This window comes from Colias philodice, chromosome 26 (assembly GCF_061535455.1).
Source record: "Colias philodice isolate Cphi_HAF_F1 chromosome 26, ilColPhil1 Martin Lab GWU primary, whole genome shotgun sequence".
Lineage (NCBI taxonomy): Eukaryota > Metazoa > Arthropoda > Insecta > Lepidoptera > Pieridae > Colias > Colias philodice.
Window position 1 is genome coordinate 3,094,235 of NC_143111.1, and position 16,174 is coordinate 3,110,408.

The 16,174-nt window shown below is 32.0% G+C and overlaps 2 protein-coding genes across 2 annotated transcripts; one reads left to right on the forward strand and one right to left on the reverse strand.

Moving 5' to 3' along the window:
* Positions 1–59: 59 nt before the first annotated feature.
* LOC149476825 (xylosyl- and glucuronyltransferase LARGE2s-like) lies at positions 60–12,092 on the forward strand. The gene is made up of 13 exons (XM_089711178.1): positions 60–253; positions 342–650; positions 1,030–1,228; positions 1,659–1,873; positions 2,008–2,337; positions 2,648–2,800; positions 3,300–3,477; positions 4,074–4,204; positions 5,204–5,359; positions 6,445–6,639; positions 6,793–6,885; positions 9,360–9,490; positions 10,179–12,092. Exons 2-13 carry the CDS (start codon positions 423–425, stop codon positions 10,309–10,311), a joined length of 2,142 nt encoding a protein of 713 aa, XP_089567304.1. The 5' UTR covers positions 60–253; positions 342–422; the 3' UTR covers positions 10,312–12,092.
* Positions 12,093–12,619: 527 nt separating this feature from the next.
* Positions 12,620–13,951, reverse strand: IFT57 (intraflagellar transport 57). The gene has a single exon (XM_089711501.1). It carries the CDS (start codon positions 13,748–13,750, stop codon positions 12,620–12,622), a length of 1,131 nt encoding a protein of 376 aa, XP_089567627.1. The 5' UTR covers positions 13,751–13,951.
* Between the last annotated feature and the right edge of the window lie 2,223 nt (positions 13,952–16,174).

The following is a 16,174-nucleotide window of genomic DNA, read 5'->3' on the forward strand; positions in this document are numbered from 1 at the left end:
ATCTTCATTCGACATTAAAATGTCAAATATTGTCAATTTCGACAACCCATCCGGACGTCTGACACTGACGTTCCGCAGTAATTTATTGTTTGAAAACAGTACATACACAATTTAAGGTTTATAAAATTATATTAATTGTATGTTGTTAATAAAATTATTATCGTTTTCAAATGTCTTGTAATAGTAGTAGTAAAAATATTTGAATAAATCACGTTGGTGAATTATCTGAGTGAACCATAACATTAAACATATGGTTTGTATTCATGTTCTGTTTAATTATGAAAATTACTTTGCTATATAAAATGAACTTCATATCATGTAATGTTTTCTACCCTTTTCAGTTATAAAAATGTAAATTAACCTATTTACAAATCATCTAGATTCAATAGATTCCAGTGATTTTACACAATGTTAAATCGAAAATGAATTTTTCGTCCAAAAATGTTTTCTCCTGTTTATTTCTTCGACCCTGGCTAGGAGTGCCTCTTGGTTTATGGATAGCTGTTTCTGTTATATATTACTGGTGGTTGATATCAAGGATAAATATATTGGAAACACAAAATATCGTGTTTAAAAAGCAGCTTCAGATCTCTCAAAATGTTATGCGACAAATATCTGTGGATACCGAGATAACATACACAGTACCTGAGGTATGTAATAAATAATTGAAGAATAATATATGAGTGGTTCATAACCCTTAAAATTATGCTGTAAGCCCCGGTACTGTGTGTTGAACATTGTGTTTTTTTCTGTCCCTGAATAACATGTTCTTACAAAAAAAAAAATGTATAAAAAAGTTGTCTGTTTTGCGTATTTAATTGTAAAAATTAAATTGCCAATGAATTGCATAAGTGTTCTATTAGCCTATAGATAGGTCATGAATAAGTGCCATTTAAAAAAGTGTTTGACTGTATCAAGGGTACATGAAATGGTTTTACCAGCTAAAACCATAACAATATTAACCACTGAATACAATACAAAATGAAACCAAATACTATACAGATTACAGGAGTTATATCTAACTTTTAGATTCCAGATGTAGCTGGAACAATTTGTGAAACGGTGCATGTAGCACTAGTTTGCATGGGCAAGTGTACAAGAAATATCACTCCCATGTTGAAGTCTTTGCTGCATCACCGACAGAACCCGATACACTTTCATATTATAGTGGATAGCATGTCTGAACACACTATTGGTACTCTGTTTGATACATGGGATATACCTGATGGTATGTATGTTTTTATGTTGTGGATTATAGTTATTGCAACTAGACTAAAAGAGTTATGTTCAACCTTACTATAGATAGTTGGACTTTATAACAGATAGATTATTGTAAAGAATATTGTGTAGAGGGGTAATGTATGACCAATCTTGTTATGGATAATTGGACATTATAACAGTGAAAGGCGAGATTTAATAGACAGGTAGTATTTAAAAAAATTTCTTATAATGACAGTTAAATAATATATCTGTTAATTTATATTTTTATTCAGTAGAAATAGGTTGTAGAGTGTTCATTTATCATCTTCATTGCTATTTTATCAATAAACCATTAGGACCTTAAGAGAAGCCTTGAAAATACATTATGCTGATTAATTAAGTTAAAATTAAATAAAAATAACTAATTGTATTACACTGAGTATCTTTATTTTTCACAGTAAAATACACCCAGTACAATGCCCAAAAACGTCTAGTGGAAGTTCGTTGGATACCCAACAGTCACTATTCAGGGATATATGCGCTAGTCAAACTCCTGTTTCCCAGTATACTGCCAGATAGTTTAAGACAAGTTATAGTACTGGATTCGGATCTTACATTTCTGTGTGATGTCGCTGAACTGTGGAGCATGTTTAGGAATATGACTGATGATCAGGTAAATTGTTTGAAACAGAAATGCTATAGTTTAAGTAAACAAAAAGATTGGTTATAAATACAAGATCATTAAATCGATTATTATCTACCTTTTGCTAGGTAATAATGAAATTCCACTAATTTAACCACTTTCAGTTCATAGGTCTAGTGGAAAATGAAAGCAACTGGTATTACGATAAAACGAAACGCTGGCCAGCATTAGGCCGCGGCTATAACACCGGCGTAATGCTTTTAGACTTGCACAAGCTAAGGACAGTAACAGACTGGACGCTAGTGTGGCACGAAACAGTTAATGAGAACCTGGAACAGTTGAAACAAACAACGCTGGCCGATCAGGATGTGATTAACGCGATTATAAAGAAGAATCCGGGTTTTGTGTTCAATATCAGTTGTCAATACAATGTACAAATGTCTATGAAGACGCTGGCTAAAAATTGTTACGGTGAAGATGTTAATAATGTCAAGGTAAATAAAGTAGTAAACATGAGGTTTTTAAAATTTTCTTGGTCTTTTGAATGCATGAAGGAAGTATGATTTAGTTTCATAGAAATAAAATTATGTAGCAAGCAAAAAATTATTTTATAGTTTTTGTGGTCGATGAATTACTTCTATGAGCAATATTTGTACACAACAAAGAGCAAGTAGGTCATATTTTATGATTTGAGGATACAAAATTACAAAAATTGATACTTATGTAACAGTTAGTTAAAAGTCTACTGTTGAACTTTTTATCAATCACAAGGTTTTTATCAATATTGTTTTGTCAAACTTACAGATAATTCATTGGAACTCGCCAAGTAAGTACAGTGTGAGGATCAGAGATGCCGAGTATTTTAAAAACATCCATCTATCCTATGTTAATTTTGATGGGAATCTTCTACGTGAAAAGCTACATAGATGTTCTCAAAATGAAGTTGTTACTTATAAGGTATAATTTAATCATTATAATATGTACTATTGCATTGATTTAATATTGATTGGTATTTTATATTACATGATTCATTCTTAGTTCTCGACATGGCTTACAATATCTATTCTTATATTAACATTTTGTTTCTACTTAAATTAACTGCAAATACGATAATGTTATCCATACTAATATTATAAATGCAAAAGTAACTCTGTCTGTCTGTCTGTTACTCAATCACGCCTAAACTACTGAACCAATTTGCATGAAATTTGGTATGGAGATATTTTGATACCCGAGAAAGGACATAGGCTACCTTTTATTACGAAATATGTACCACGGGCGAAGCCGGGGCGGACCTCTAGTCTATGAATAAATAAATAATATAGCATGCAAAAAACAATATATATAGTAATATTTTCTTTTTCATGCTATAACTTTAAATTGCAATAAAATGCCACCACATTAAAATTTAAATTTACCATAAAAATATTCCCTACTTACTCAATATTTTTTTTAGATGAACCATTCCGACCTCTGCCTAAGTTTCCGCGCAGCACAACGTGTAAAACTGCGCACACACTTATACTACATGGACTATAGCTACTCTAGTATCGATGGTTTTGACGTCACTCTAGTATTACAGTTGTCTATGGATAGACTGCAGTTTTTGGAGCGGCTTGTGAAGTATTGGGATGGTAGGTTTTTTTTATTTGAGGTTTTGTATTATAATTTGCTTCTATACTTTGTTAAAAAAAAATTAAATGTACTTGTAGAATAACTTGAAAAAAAATACAATATTATAATATAAATCGTTTAAGCTACTGGACTGGTTTTGATTAACTTCCCTGTGTTAAAACATGGTGGAAATAAAATAAAAATAATAAAAAAGGCACATTCCAATAGCTTTTTATATTAGAACACCTATATTATTAAAAAGAAACCCATTGCGAAGCTATTGTTGATTTGAGAATAATATAAATGTAAAAAAATATACAAGCCACTAACAGGGTGAACTAAATTGTTTGAAGTCTATTGAAAAATTCATAAAAATTATACCTACATTTTATTTTACTAGCATTTATTACAAACTAGCTTTCCGCCCGCGGCTTCGCCCGCTTTGTCTCAAATCTAATAAATTATATACTAAAACCTTCCTATTGAATCACTCTATCTATTAAAAAAAATTGCATCAAAATCCGTTGCATAGTTTTAAAGATTTAAGCATACATAGGGACAGAGAAAGCGACTTTGTTTTATACTATGTAGTGATATTTGATACATGTTTAATTAGGTCCCCTAAGTGCTGCAATATATCTATCGGACTGCGAAGTGACAAAATTTGAGAGCTTCATACGAGACTGGTCCGACACGCTCAGCTTTCGACGGAATATCGGATACCATCTTGTGTTTAAACACGATTCGGTAAGAAAATTACAAAAATATTAATATAATAAAGATTTTTTGTTCATTTAACTCAAAATACATAGTCGTTGGTTGTTTTACGATGCTTTGCAATTTTTAAATATATTGTAAACTATCTGCGCCCCGCGGTTTCACTCGCGTTTCTCCGCTCCTGTTGGTCTTAGCGTGATGATATATAGCCTACAGCCTTCCTCGATAAATAGGCTATCTATCACCGAAAGAATTTTTCAAATCGGACCAGTAGTTCCTGAGATTAGCGCGTTCAAACAACAAACAAACAAACTCTTCAGCTTTATAATATTAGTATAGATAAGATAATTTGATTTGAATTCGGTTGATATATTAAACAGTCTATTAATATAGTTCAGATACAATACCTTTTACCAAAAATAGCAGGAACACACTTTCAGTATTTTACGTCACAACACGTATGGAGAAACATCGAAGAACACTAATACTTTATACAACACACTATTACTTTTACACTTGAACAAAAACAAAGAAACAATCTGTTTTTAATTATAAAGACGATAATTTTTATCATGTTAACAAAACGCCTGAACTATGAAACTATGAACTATGCAAAGAGAATACAAATACTACGTGAACTATGATTGATCGATAAAAAATTTCGACCTACCCGCGTTTACTTTGATAATTTATTCGCGGTTCGCATACTACGCATCTGTCTACGCTACGCATATACTGCAGTCCACAGAGTAAGTAACATACTACCCGCAGTTCGGGAATCTGTTATGAATAAACTATGAATAAACTAATAAATTTTATAAATATTAAAAAAAAGGAACTAAAAAATTTAAGACTTTACGGATTCAAAAAAATATTAAATTCTATTACGTTTAAATATTATAATAATGTCTTACCTTAGATTTAACGTCTCGAATCGAATTGAATACTCTCTTTTTGATTGTATTGGCCCCTGAAGTCTGAACTGCAAACAAAATATTTATGTTCTAAAGAATTTGTTTATATTTACAGGTACATTACCCAGTGAACTATCTCCGTAACGTGGCTTTAGAGAATGTGAATACGCCCTATGTGTTCCTAATGGACGCAGATTTTGTGCCCATGGCAGGTTTATATGGGCACTTGAGGGCAGCTATTAAATTGATCAACCCGTATCCACAGAAAAAGGTAAATTTGATGTTATTTAACAACATACATTATATAGGTTAATTTGTTACAGGTCAGTAAGGGATTCCTGTTATATAATGAAATTAAGAATTGCTAACATTATGTTATGAATGTCTTATTGAATTCTATTTTACCGAATTAGTGAATATTTTTTTTGTATTATGCACACGGTGTAGTATCAGCGTTAGAAACGCAGCGTTACTGCACATGTGTACCACGCTTAGAGTGCTTTTCCACCATAGAGATCTAGAGAGATGCCAATCGCTTGCGCTGAGTACGAAACCGTGTCTCATAAAAAATTTACGCACACAACTGCAGTAAACAAAATCAAAACAATAAATACTTCGCGTTGTGTGCGTGTCATCACACAAAAATATGAGAGCGAGTATTCGATCGCACACTAGATTGTAAGTGACGTATGTATACAGCACCGCTACAGCTTGTTCTTTTTTTGGGCATATTGCTGCGACACCGGCCCCGCCCCCTAACCATATCTCCCTTTAGTTTCTGTGATCTGTGTTTTCCACCAATAATGTGCGAGGATGTGTAGCGAGGAATGTGTTTGGTAAAGAATCAATCGTATCGCTACATTAAGTTTGAAGCGTTTAGCGGTTATTTACAAATACGTATACATTCCTCGTTACACATCTTCGCACAATATTGGTGGAAAAGCAACCTTTTAAAGTGACGCCTTCCAATGGTTGGCGGGACACGACCACGGGGCTCGTTCTATATTCTATAACATTCATTATATTACACACACGTTACATTGCTCATAGCATAATATTTGATATCTTTCATACACATGTTAAGCGCGTGACACACGGTGAAGATACTATAATTAATATTTTATGTTAAGAACACTGACACAAAATTTCGGGTCATTTGTAACAGGATGGCGGTTCTAGAGGGGTCTTAGTACGCAATGACAAAAAGAAAAATAATGGTCAGAACGCTGATACCGGATACCTTAAGATACTGTAATATTTGATAATAGAGAATCATCATAAAATATTATAGTATCTTCACCGTGTGTGACGCGCTTTAGTGAAATTACATATTAAACGTTACATCGAATTCAACAGTGTCTAGTAGTACCGGCGTTTGAAACGCAGCGTTACCGTGCTTCCGTGCCCCGGTATAAAGCGGCATTACTACAACGGTTAGCACGCCACGGGGCCCCGGGGGGGGATGTGGGGCCCTTTAGAGCACGTGAGTGGCCCCGGGGGCATAGGGCCACTAATTATACGAGATGGGCTAATGCAACTGCGCCTTATGAGGTAATAATATAATTATTGTGTACAATTCTTATGATATAAATAGTAATAGTTTGGTAGGTATTAAATTTTTTGTTTTGTGGATTTTATTTATAAATTACGTTTCTCTGTTAAATATAAGCCTGAAACAAAAATATAAGTTGCATATAATTTCAGGTAGAATGGCAATCAGATTACGAACCATATTTAGTAGTACATCGCTCTGTGCCCAAATACGACACACGGTTTTCTGGATTCGGTTGGAATAAGGTGATACTTTATTATTGTTATATGGGTGATTATACAAAAATGGGGTAACTCGATGTCATCAGCCAATTTAAACAAAGTCTTATTATATTTTATTCAAATAACAATCTATTTTAAAACAATGAAGCGTCCTTTATTTGGTCACTCAATTTCACTTCTTTATTTAAAATACAAATGAATAAAAAAAAAAATTAATACCTCAAATGTCAGTACTTTGGCATGTCACAACTCCGAAAACCAAGAATCAAGTGACTATCGTTTAAACATTATCATCGATTTAAGAAAACTTACAAAAACACTACAATCTTTGATGTACATAGTATTATATACTACAAATTTCATAACGCAATGTTTTCCATTTTATTTAAAAAATAAAATTAAACTTTGTCATCGTTTTCACTAGTCAGTCCGTTGTGTGTTTTTTAAATTCGAAATTCTCGCTAAATATCACCAAGTCGAGGTCAAATCCCTGTCTAAGTATTAATGTTGGTAATGAAGTTACTTGTGCACAGCATATTTTGACGGCCGTCATAACTGTACCAGCGCTAGGGTTGTGTTTGTCCTCTAAAATCTTGCTGCGCCAGTCAACATTTCAGTCCTATGGTGAGTCGTTATTTTATTGTTAATCCGATTTTTATTTTCATTTATAAATGGTTAACTATGATTTGTAAAAATATAGTTTGTTGATATAAGAAATTAGGCAAAAAAACATAATTTGTGATTATAACCTCATATTAAGTCCCTTTTCATCAATCCGCTGGCATCAGTCCTTTGTCAGATATCGTGCCAGAGGACTGACGCGACCCCATAGTACTGATGATTCTGTCGTTTTTGAGAACTTTTATCTTGATTGCTATTGGTATAAGCATTTCTATTTTATATTTCAGTTTAAAACATCATGCGCCACGCTAAAAGAACCTGAATTTGACTAGGGAAGAAACATTTAAGAAAGAGTAGCAAAGAAAAGAGCTATTGAAACAAACTACTAATAATTTTATTAAAAAAGATCTTATTTTATTTTAATTATTGATTTTGATGCTTTCAGGGAATAGCTTTTTATATTTATCAGATAAATACGTATACGTATATTACTGTGAAGTAAAATTACCTCAAAATAACATAAAAGTTAATTAATATACTTAATAACATTATAAAAATGTCAAGGGGCTCTTATGAAAACTCAGATGAGACTTTCATTCGAGACTTTGGTTTTTAATTTTACTATAATTAGTACTTTTAACATAAATATTGGTAGATTTTTAGGGCTCCGAACCTCAAAAGGAAAAAACAGAACCCTTATAGGATCACTTTGTTGTCCGTTTGTCTGTTAAGACGTTTTTTTTTGGAACGCGTGGAGGAATCAATCTGAAATTTATATTGGATACTCAAGATTAAGAAACCTTGGGGCTGTAATAAAATCAAACTTATAACGCAACGCAATCAAAAGATACCTACATCCGTTAATACTGCAAATTTCCGCAAAATTCAATATTCGCAAGGGAATAAAAAAACACACAGGATGCTTCCCGTGTATACAGTCTACTATAAACTGCTATATAGTTTACTTCTACTTGGTAAATAGCAACGTCTTATTACACAGATAAAGGAAAAATTGCTAAAAATGTAAATTTTTAGTTACAAACATAATAAAAAATAGGTTTGTTAGGACTCCAACTCGCACTTGGCCGTTTTTTGTTTCTATTGTTTGTGAATTACTTGAAATATCAAGTAAAACTAAGTCAAAGTAGTAAAAGTTAGGTAAGAGAGTTAGAATATTCACGTAGCGTTAAATGTCAGAAGGCTGTTTTGAAACTTGAGACATTGTTTTTTCCCAGTATCACATATTATTAATTATCATTTTTAAACGTAACTAAGTGATTTTAATACTTAAAAGACATGTGCCATTATTAAAACAGAGATTTGTAGTAATTTTCATTCAATTTCTTTAAGAATATTACAAAATTGTGCTTTTTATCAGTACCATGTTAGCCTCGTCAGTCCCCTGGAGGCCAATTCCAGAAAATTTAAAATATCTCACAATCTACTTAAAAAAGTGGCTGGCCCGATTTGGAACAATATATTCATTAGATCAGCTATCATATACACCCTAATTTGTAACAATCTGATATAAAAAATATAGTAAACAAAATATCCTCAAAAGTTACCCCATTTTTGTATAATCACCCATATGTTATTTTATGAAGTAGATATTATGACCGAAATATATATTATGCTATAGCCTATATAATATATAGCCGAGCCGTTCTCGAGTTTTAAACTTAGCAACACATTTGGCGATTAATTTTTTCTATATAGTAGAGAGTTCTTTTCCGATATAATATTTACGTTTAATAACTCAGGCCCCGGAATCACAGACACAATAGAAAATCTATTGTGTCGTGGACCGATCGGGCCGTTCGGGGCTCAATGAGTTAATTGGAAAAATTTTAACGTTATTATAATATTTTTTCTATCAGGTATCACACAGCGTGGAACTAAAAGCGCAAGGCTACAAATTGGCAGTGTTGCCAGATGCGTTTGTTGTTCACACTCCACACGCACCCTCACCGGATATAACTGCGTTTAGAGCTGATCCGCATTATCGAATGTGAGTTTGTAGTTATGTTGTGAGTTGGTTTGGAGTGAGTTGGTTGTGTTTTGAGTTGGTTGTGTTGTGAGTTGGTTGTGTGGTGAGTTGGTTTTGTGATGATTTTGTCGTGCAGTGAGTTACTTGCGTAGTGCGTTAACAAAGTATTCGTGGTAAACATGTTTAACAACGAAGTTGCATCAACATGTAGCGGAGTTGCAATAATGAGTGAAATGTACAAGGCTACATTTCGCAGTATTGCCTGATGCGTCATTTTTATTGGGCGTATGAGTGAGTTAGTGTTCATTTCAGTTTAGTGTTGTGTAATGAGTATGGTGAAATTCAGAAAATTGACAATAAATGTTTTTCCATGTAACACTTCATGAAAAAATCATCTGATTTTTTTCAATGTTTTCACGTAATTATAGATATTTTGAAGTGAAACTTCTTTATGTTCGTTGGAAAAAAATTTAGTGTAACATTTTTTCGTTACGCGTGACATTTTTCCGTTACGCGCCATCTTTTTCTTATCCCTACCACTCGTGATTCGACCTATTTCTGTAAAGTTGCATATAGTAAATTATTTTTTGAAAAATAAGGTCATAAAGAAGTTTCACTTCTTACGTGTGTACACTAGTACACGCACACATTTTTTTTTATTTAATATTTGTAAATTTTTATAAGTACATAGTTATATTTTTATTTGCAGATGCTTAGCGCTCCTAAAGCAAGAATTCATGGAAGATCTTAAGAAAAAGTACAACGTGTCACTGGAAACGCCGAAAGATTCGCCCTACATGGCTGAGGCTAAGAGTCTATTATTACATCAGAAGAATGATTAAAGTATTTAAAATTGTATTTTATGAACGTTAATTACAAACAAAAAATTGGTTGCCTGTAAAGTCGGTTTACTGACGATAGTTGAACGTGACAACGTCCGATTGTGCTTCTTTGTCGCTCGTTCCGCGCTCTCGCTTGCACTTCAAGCCTTACATGGAACGCCTCAGAGCGAGGTAACGCCGCATGAGTCATGTTTTTTCGTGCGTGCAGCCGGCTCTATCGAATTATAAGACGTTGTCACGTCTAAAACTAAAATACGCCTAAGTTGTTGGTCATTTATTGGAAATGTTAATGCTTATGTTGAATCACGTATGCAAATATTCAATAAGACAATAGAAGTACAGATAAATTATTGTTTTAATTGTTAAAGGTTAAGTTTTATTTAGTCCCATATAAACTAACTGAAAATTATTACTTTTATATTTTTTTAACTAAATGTAGACGAAAATTGTCAGTAAAACTTTAAGTATGTTACACATTATGTTTGATATACATAGAGAGGTCAATAGAGTGAAAATATACTCGCATTTTTTTTCAATAAGTAACATAATTATGCATTTAATCAATTATTATAATTGGATAACGGGTCTACAATTTATAACCAGAAACACTGTAAAAATACTACGAAAATTGAAATTATTTGTGCAAATGTTAACATTAATATTGTACAGGGAATTTAATATAACAACACGTGTAATGCTATTTATTGTTTTATATTGATTTTATAGACGCTATTTTATAAATTTGATTATGCGTGGCATTTTTTTGTGTTGTTTTTGTCGATAACAAACTAAAATCGATTATATATACCTATTGTAATGTAATAATCAGTCAAAGAATATTGTCATATTAATAAATTATAATTTTAAAATTATTATGAATATATTTTATCTGTTTATACATTATGTATAATATCAAGACGTTGTAAGTACAATAAAACGTAGGTTGTAGTTTATTTGAAATTGTATTCGGATTAACTGTAATCAATGTACATTGAATCGTAGAAATTACCAGTAACTTTTAAGTGATTTCTACTGATTTCAGTGATGTTGATAAATTGTCTTTTTTTTATTAAAATAACTGCATAAAAGGAACTACATGTTCTTATAGGAATATGTGCGTGACATTATAATTCGAATTCCAATCTAAAACAAAAATATGTAAAAATCAGATAAAAACATCACAATGTTTTCTCTGGCCAAAAAATGTGAAAATGCAGATAAATCGCAAATTTCTATTAAATGCAAATAGCACGTTTAACTAGTCCCGATATTAGCTGTTTTAAATATCGTTAAACACAATATTGACGAAAGATATACTATGGAACATGAGGTTTTTATGTAGGTTTTGGATAGCAATACCCAAATATGACACATGTATTAATAAATTTGAGCTTTTAACATTACCTTATACATAATAACATTATCATCAAAATAACCCACAGGGGTCATAGATTTATTTTTGCATGCTCATACTTTTACACGTATTTTTTAAATTACATAATGTATCGCACAGAAAGTGTAAAAAGCTTATATTTAAGTGATTTTTAAATTAGTATTAAGTCTCGTCGTTCCTTTCACACCAAATTTTAATCGCCTATTTTAGCATAATACATTATTATATATTATTTGATTATATTTTTATATGCCGTTTTGCTTGCATTTAACCAAAGCTTGTCACTCGTACCTTGTTGTGTTAAGATTTATTTTAAACATGTATCCATGTTGTATTGCGTATTATTTGAGAATTATGAATAAATTATTGCAAAATATAATAATTTTATTTATCCTGTTCTCTTCTACTAATGTAAGTTTTTGTAAAAGTTAATAATATGCCTAAACAGATATCAAAAAAAATATCACTCAAATAAACTTTTATTATTTCACATTTCATCAGAGTAAAGCAAGCAAAGACAGGAGGGTTGGATTTTATAAAATAGGCATACGGAAAGAATCAAGGTTATTTTAATCTGTGTATTGTATTTCCTTAATCATATCTATTTGTAACGCAACCGTTGCGCATATATGATAATAATATTGTATATTATTTGTAAATTTATGATCGCGTCAGAATTAGTTAATAAAAAAATTAAAATATTCAGATTACAGAAGAATAATTAATATTATCTTTAAAAAATTTGTGAAATATCGATCGTCTCATGCTGTGCAATAGCACAGGTTACTGACGAGTGACGATTTAAATATAAAGCATTAATCTCGATGATAATCTGGAACCTAGATGAAACCAAGCAGAATGAACAATAGGGTTCAGATAGAAACAATTACTGTTACTTATAGAATTTAATTGCTCCTAATAACCTGCTTTCGTTATCATCTTCGATTCGGAATTCATTAAGAAGTTATTGCTTTTGGGATTCTCTTTTGAAATCAGCATCCACAGAAGCACGATTATTTGAAAGTCTAATTCCTGGATATCCTTGTTCAATGTTTCCAAAGCTTTCTTAGCAGTTACCAATGGAGCGTTGTCGTTCATTGAGGATCCTCGTGATTCCGTTCTCTGCTTTATATTCTCTATTTTAGCTGTAATCTCGTTAAGCATTTCTTGCCTCTCTGTCACTCCTACACTAACTTCTTTATATTCATTGGTTACTTTATTCAATTCATCCAACAGCATACCGTACTTACGTACTAGCGGTTGGAATCGTTCGTTAAGGATATTCTCTCTGGCTGCTATTTTTTCCATGCCAGAATTAATGTTATTGTAAACTTTGTTTAGTTGTGTACCAGTTGTTTTAAACCGCTCACATAATTCATCTTTATAAACCTTCATTTGTGCGTGTCTCGTACGCCAGTCTCTCCCATCCGCTGAAATTTTCAACCTTAGAGCCGGTGCTACCCTTTCCAACTCTAGTTTCCAAGCTTCTTCATCATAAATTTTATTTCCTAATGTTTCAGATTCCTTCTCTTCCACATCACCGAATTGTTCAGCATCTGATTCTTCAGAATAAATGGCCATTTCTTCTTCAACTTTGTCAAGCGTTATCTCTGTTTCATCTTCAACTTGGTCAACGTCATCAACCGATTCTTCTGTATCAGGAATGTCTACAATAGGTTTTTGCCATTCGAAATTTTCTGCCTTCAACGCCTCGTCAGCTAAGACATTAAGAATATAGCTGACTTGATCGCCATAACCTTGTTTCAGCTTATGAGAGGAGAAATCTACAGCTATCTCTTTTTCTCTTAAGGTTTCTACAATCACAGCAATGATAGCATTAGGGTCGTCTTCTTCATTTGGTTGCTCAAAAGCTTTTCCCGTCTTTCTTATAAGCCAAGCAGCTGTCGACGCAAAGACAAAGAACTGTTCACCCGGATTCGTGGACGTAACGAAGTAATACCGGCTCATTGGCTTCATTTTAATTTGCGGTCGCAATTCCGTGTCTATTTTCAATAGCCGCAATTTGTCCATTATGTTCAGATCCATATTGACATTAAGGGTCTGAATAAATTTTATTCCTTTTAGTTTATTTAAAAACAAAAGAACTGGCGCCGTTTAAAATGCCGACCGAGTTCAATAAAACTATATCTGTAATAGGAAATGAAATTTCACCACTTGAAAAAACAATTATTGCGAACAAAGCAAAGGCATTCGTGCAAACGATATTTGTTTACATACGGTCGCCTAGCAACCGGCTTATTTTATTTGAGCTTTTCGTTCAAAAACCTTATATGGAGTATAACCACAATATAACGTTTTAAATATATTCCATATCATATTTTCCGCAATAAATAAATGTCAATATGTAATACTTAACTATTAATTTTATTTACATAATAAGATTAAAATTTAAAATCAGGATATCTTAAAAGCTTGATAAAATATGTAACTAAGTAATTGATTTCAAGTGACCTTTTCTGTTGCATTTACGTACGTTGATGCATATATTTATTTCATGTAGTATATTTTGAAATAATGATATTTTATGATGTTTCTAACGTCTTCTCTACACTAAAAAGATCTGAGGAAGACCTCGTAATTCTTTAAACTCAACGGAAAAAATTGGTACCATTTGTAAGCCCACACAGTGATTTGATTTAAGATAAACCACGTTGCCAAGAAGTATACTTTGAATTCTGCCCTTGTGCCTCTGATGAAAGCTACATAGTACCTATCTACGTGCTATTCGAATTTTGATGTAGTTTGCTATAATTGTGAGATTCTAATGATTTAACAGGTTTTATTCCCGTCAATGTTATTACAACAAGTTTGTTATGCTAATACATAATTTAGATCAAGGAAGCCTTTTGGTGTTAAATAATTATATAATCTATACTAATAACGAAATCGTTTAGGACACAGAAGGCTGATCACCTACTTGTCCCTAAAGAAAATCGATCAGTGAAACAGATGTATAATGCATCTGCCCCTTATGTTTCTTTGAACGCGCTAATCTCAGGAACTACGAGACGATTTTAAAAATTATTTGATCCCTAAGTGCATATAAGGTATAGGTACTACAGGCGAACCCGGGAGGATTGTTAGTTTATGGTATAACTTGTAAAACACTTAAACAAAGTGAGCGATACGTACCATATAAAATTAAACCACTTGAAGCAAAAAGAATAAACATAACTTAAAAGTAGCCTATATTCATCAAGTAGATAAATACTAAAATATGGTTACCGTCATAACGAATTCGCCTCGCATCGGCAGACGTATCACTAGAAGCATAAAAGGCTGTCTGACTAAGCACACGGTTATTACCGGCATCAAACGTCAATATAATTAGGAAATTTTATATTAACGAGCTATTTGTTAAATTACCGATAAATAAATTATGATCATTTGTAATTGTTTTTCTTATGATAATGTGTCACCTATTCATATAATTATGTACAAATATGTTTATGTTTCTTGTATATGTTGTTAGGTATGTTAATTGTAATATTTTATTAGGCTTTTAAATATCTGTGATTTATGATTTCAAAAGCTATTTTCCAATGAGTCGGTCATACCTACTAACTTCCAATTTGCCTATGACATTCAGAAATGTCCATAAATATTTATAGAATTTGAAATCGTTATTAAAAAAATCTTCTTTCATCAAATATGTACTTATTGTACAGTGTACTTTACAGCACCAGGTACAGGTAGCACCTACCTGGTTTATTTTTTTTAATTACAATATGTATAACCTATGTCGATCACATCTTTAAATATTTTATTTGAACATAAGATTAATGGTGATTTTAAGAAATTTGATTTAAACACCAGTGTAATACTAGTTAAAATGGCTTCAATCTCCAAACACACAATTACTCATGATGTAGATTTCCAAACTCTTTTGAATCATTTTATTACGTGATATTACGGATACATCATTACTAGTAATAAACGAATGTTTACAATTTTTTATAGAGCTCATACACAAAAATTTTACAAATAGCCAACAAACACAATAACTATAATATTATATTATTATATGTTCATAATTCTAAAGCTCCGTGTGTCCCTGGCGCCTGGGCTCACCTTGTAGACGCGTCAATGTTTTATTTTTGTGCACTGTTATTACGGAAAATATCAAATATTCAACGCATAAATATTCCATCCCAAACATTTTGTGAATAACACGCATTCTGTGAACAGGGCTTTATTTATTAAAACATTCTTGTTTGTTATTAACCTTGTAACGACTAATTTTCTACGTAAAACAAAACACTTTTATGACATCGGCGGACTATCTTCCTTCGGATATTATCTAGCCTAGATTCCTGAATGTATAATATTTTTATAATAACTCTTAATAGAATTAAAGCTCTATAAATTAACATAAACAATATTTGTATCGCGGTAGCTGAGATAAGGTAAGAAAATTTTTTTAATCGATCTGAGATAACGACTAACTCT

What these genes read in the sequence shown, in the direction of transcription:
- LOC149476825 (XM_089711178.1), top strand. Translation starts at nt 423, where the DNA reads ATGAATTTTTCGTCCAAAAATGTTTTCTCCTGTTTATTTCTTCGACCC. An exon ending in TACATGGGATATACCTGATG is followed by an intron (nt 1,229 to 1,658) that starts GTATGTATGTTT and finishes TATTTTTCACAG; the next exon opens with TAAAATACACCCAGTACAAT. An exon ending in ACCCGTATCCACAGAAAAAG is followed by an intron (nt 5,360 to 6,444) that starts GTAAATTTGATG and finishes CGAATTCAACAG; the next exon opens with TGTCTAGTAGTACCGGCGTT.
- IFT57 (XM_089711501.1), bottom strand. Translation starts at nt 13,750, where the DNA reads ATGGATCTGAACATAATGGACAAATTGCGGCTATTGAAAATAGACACG.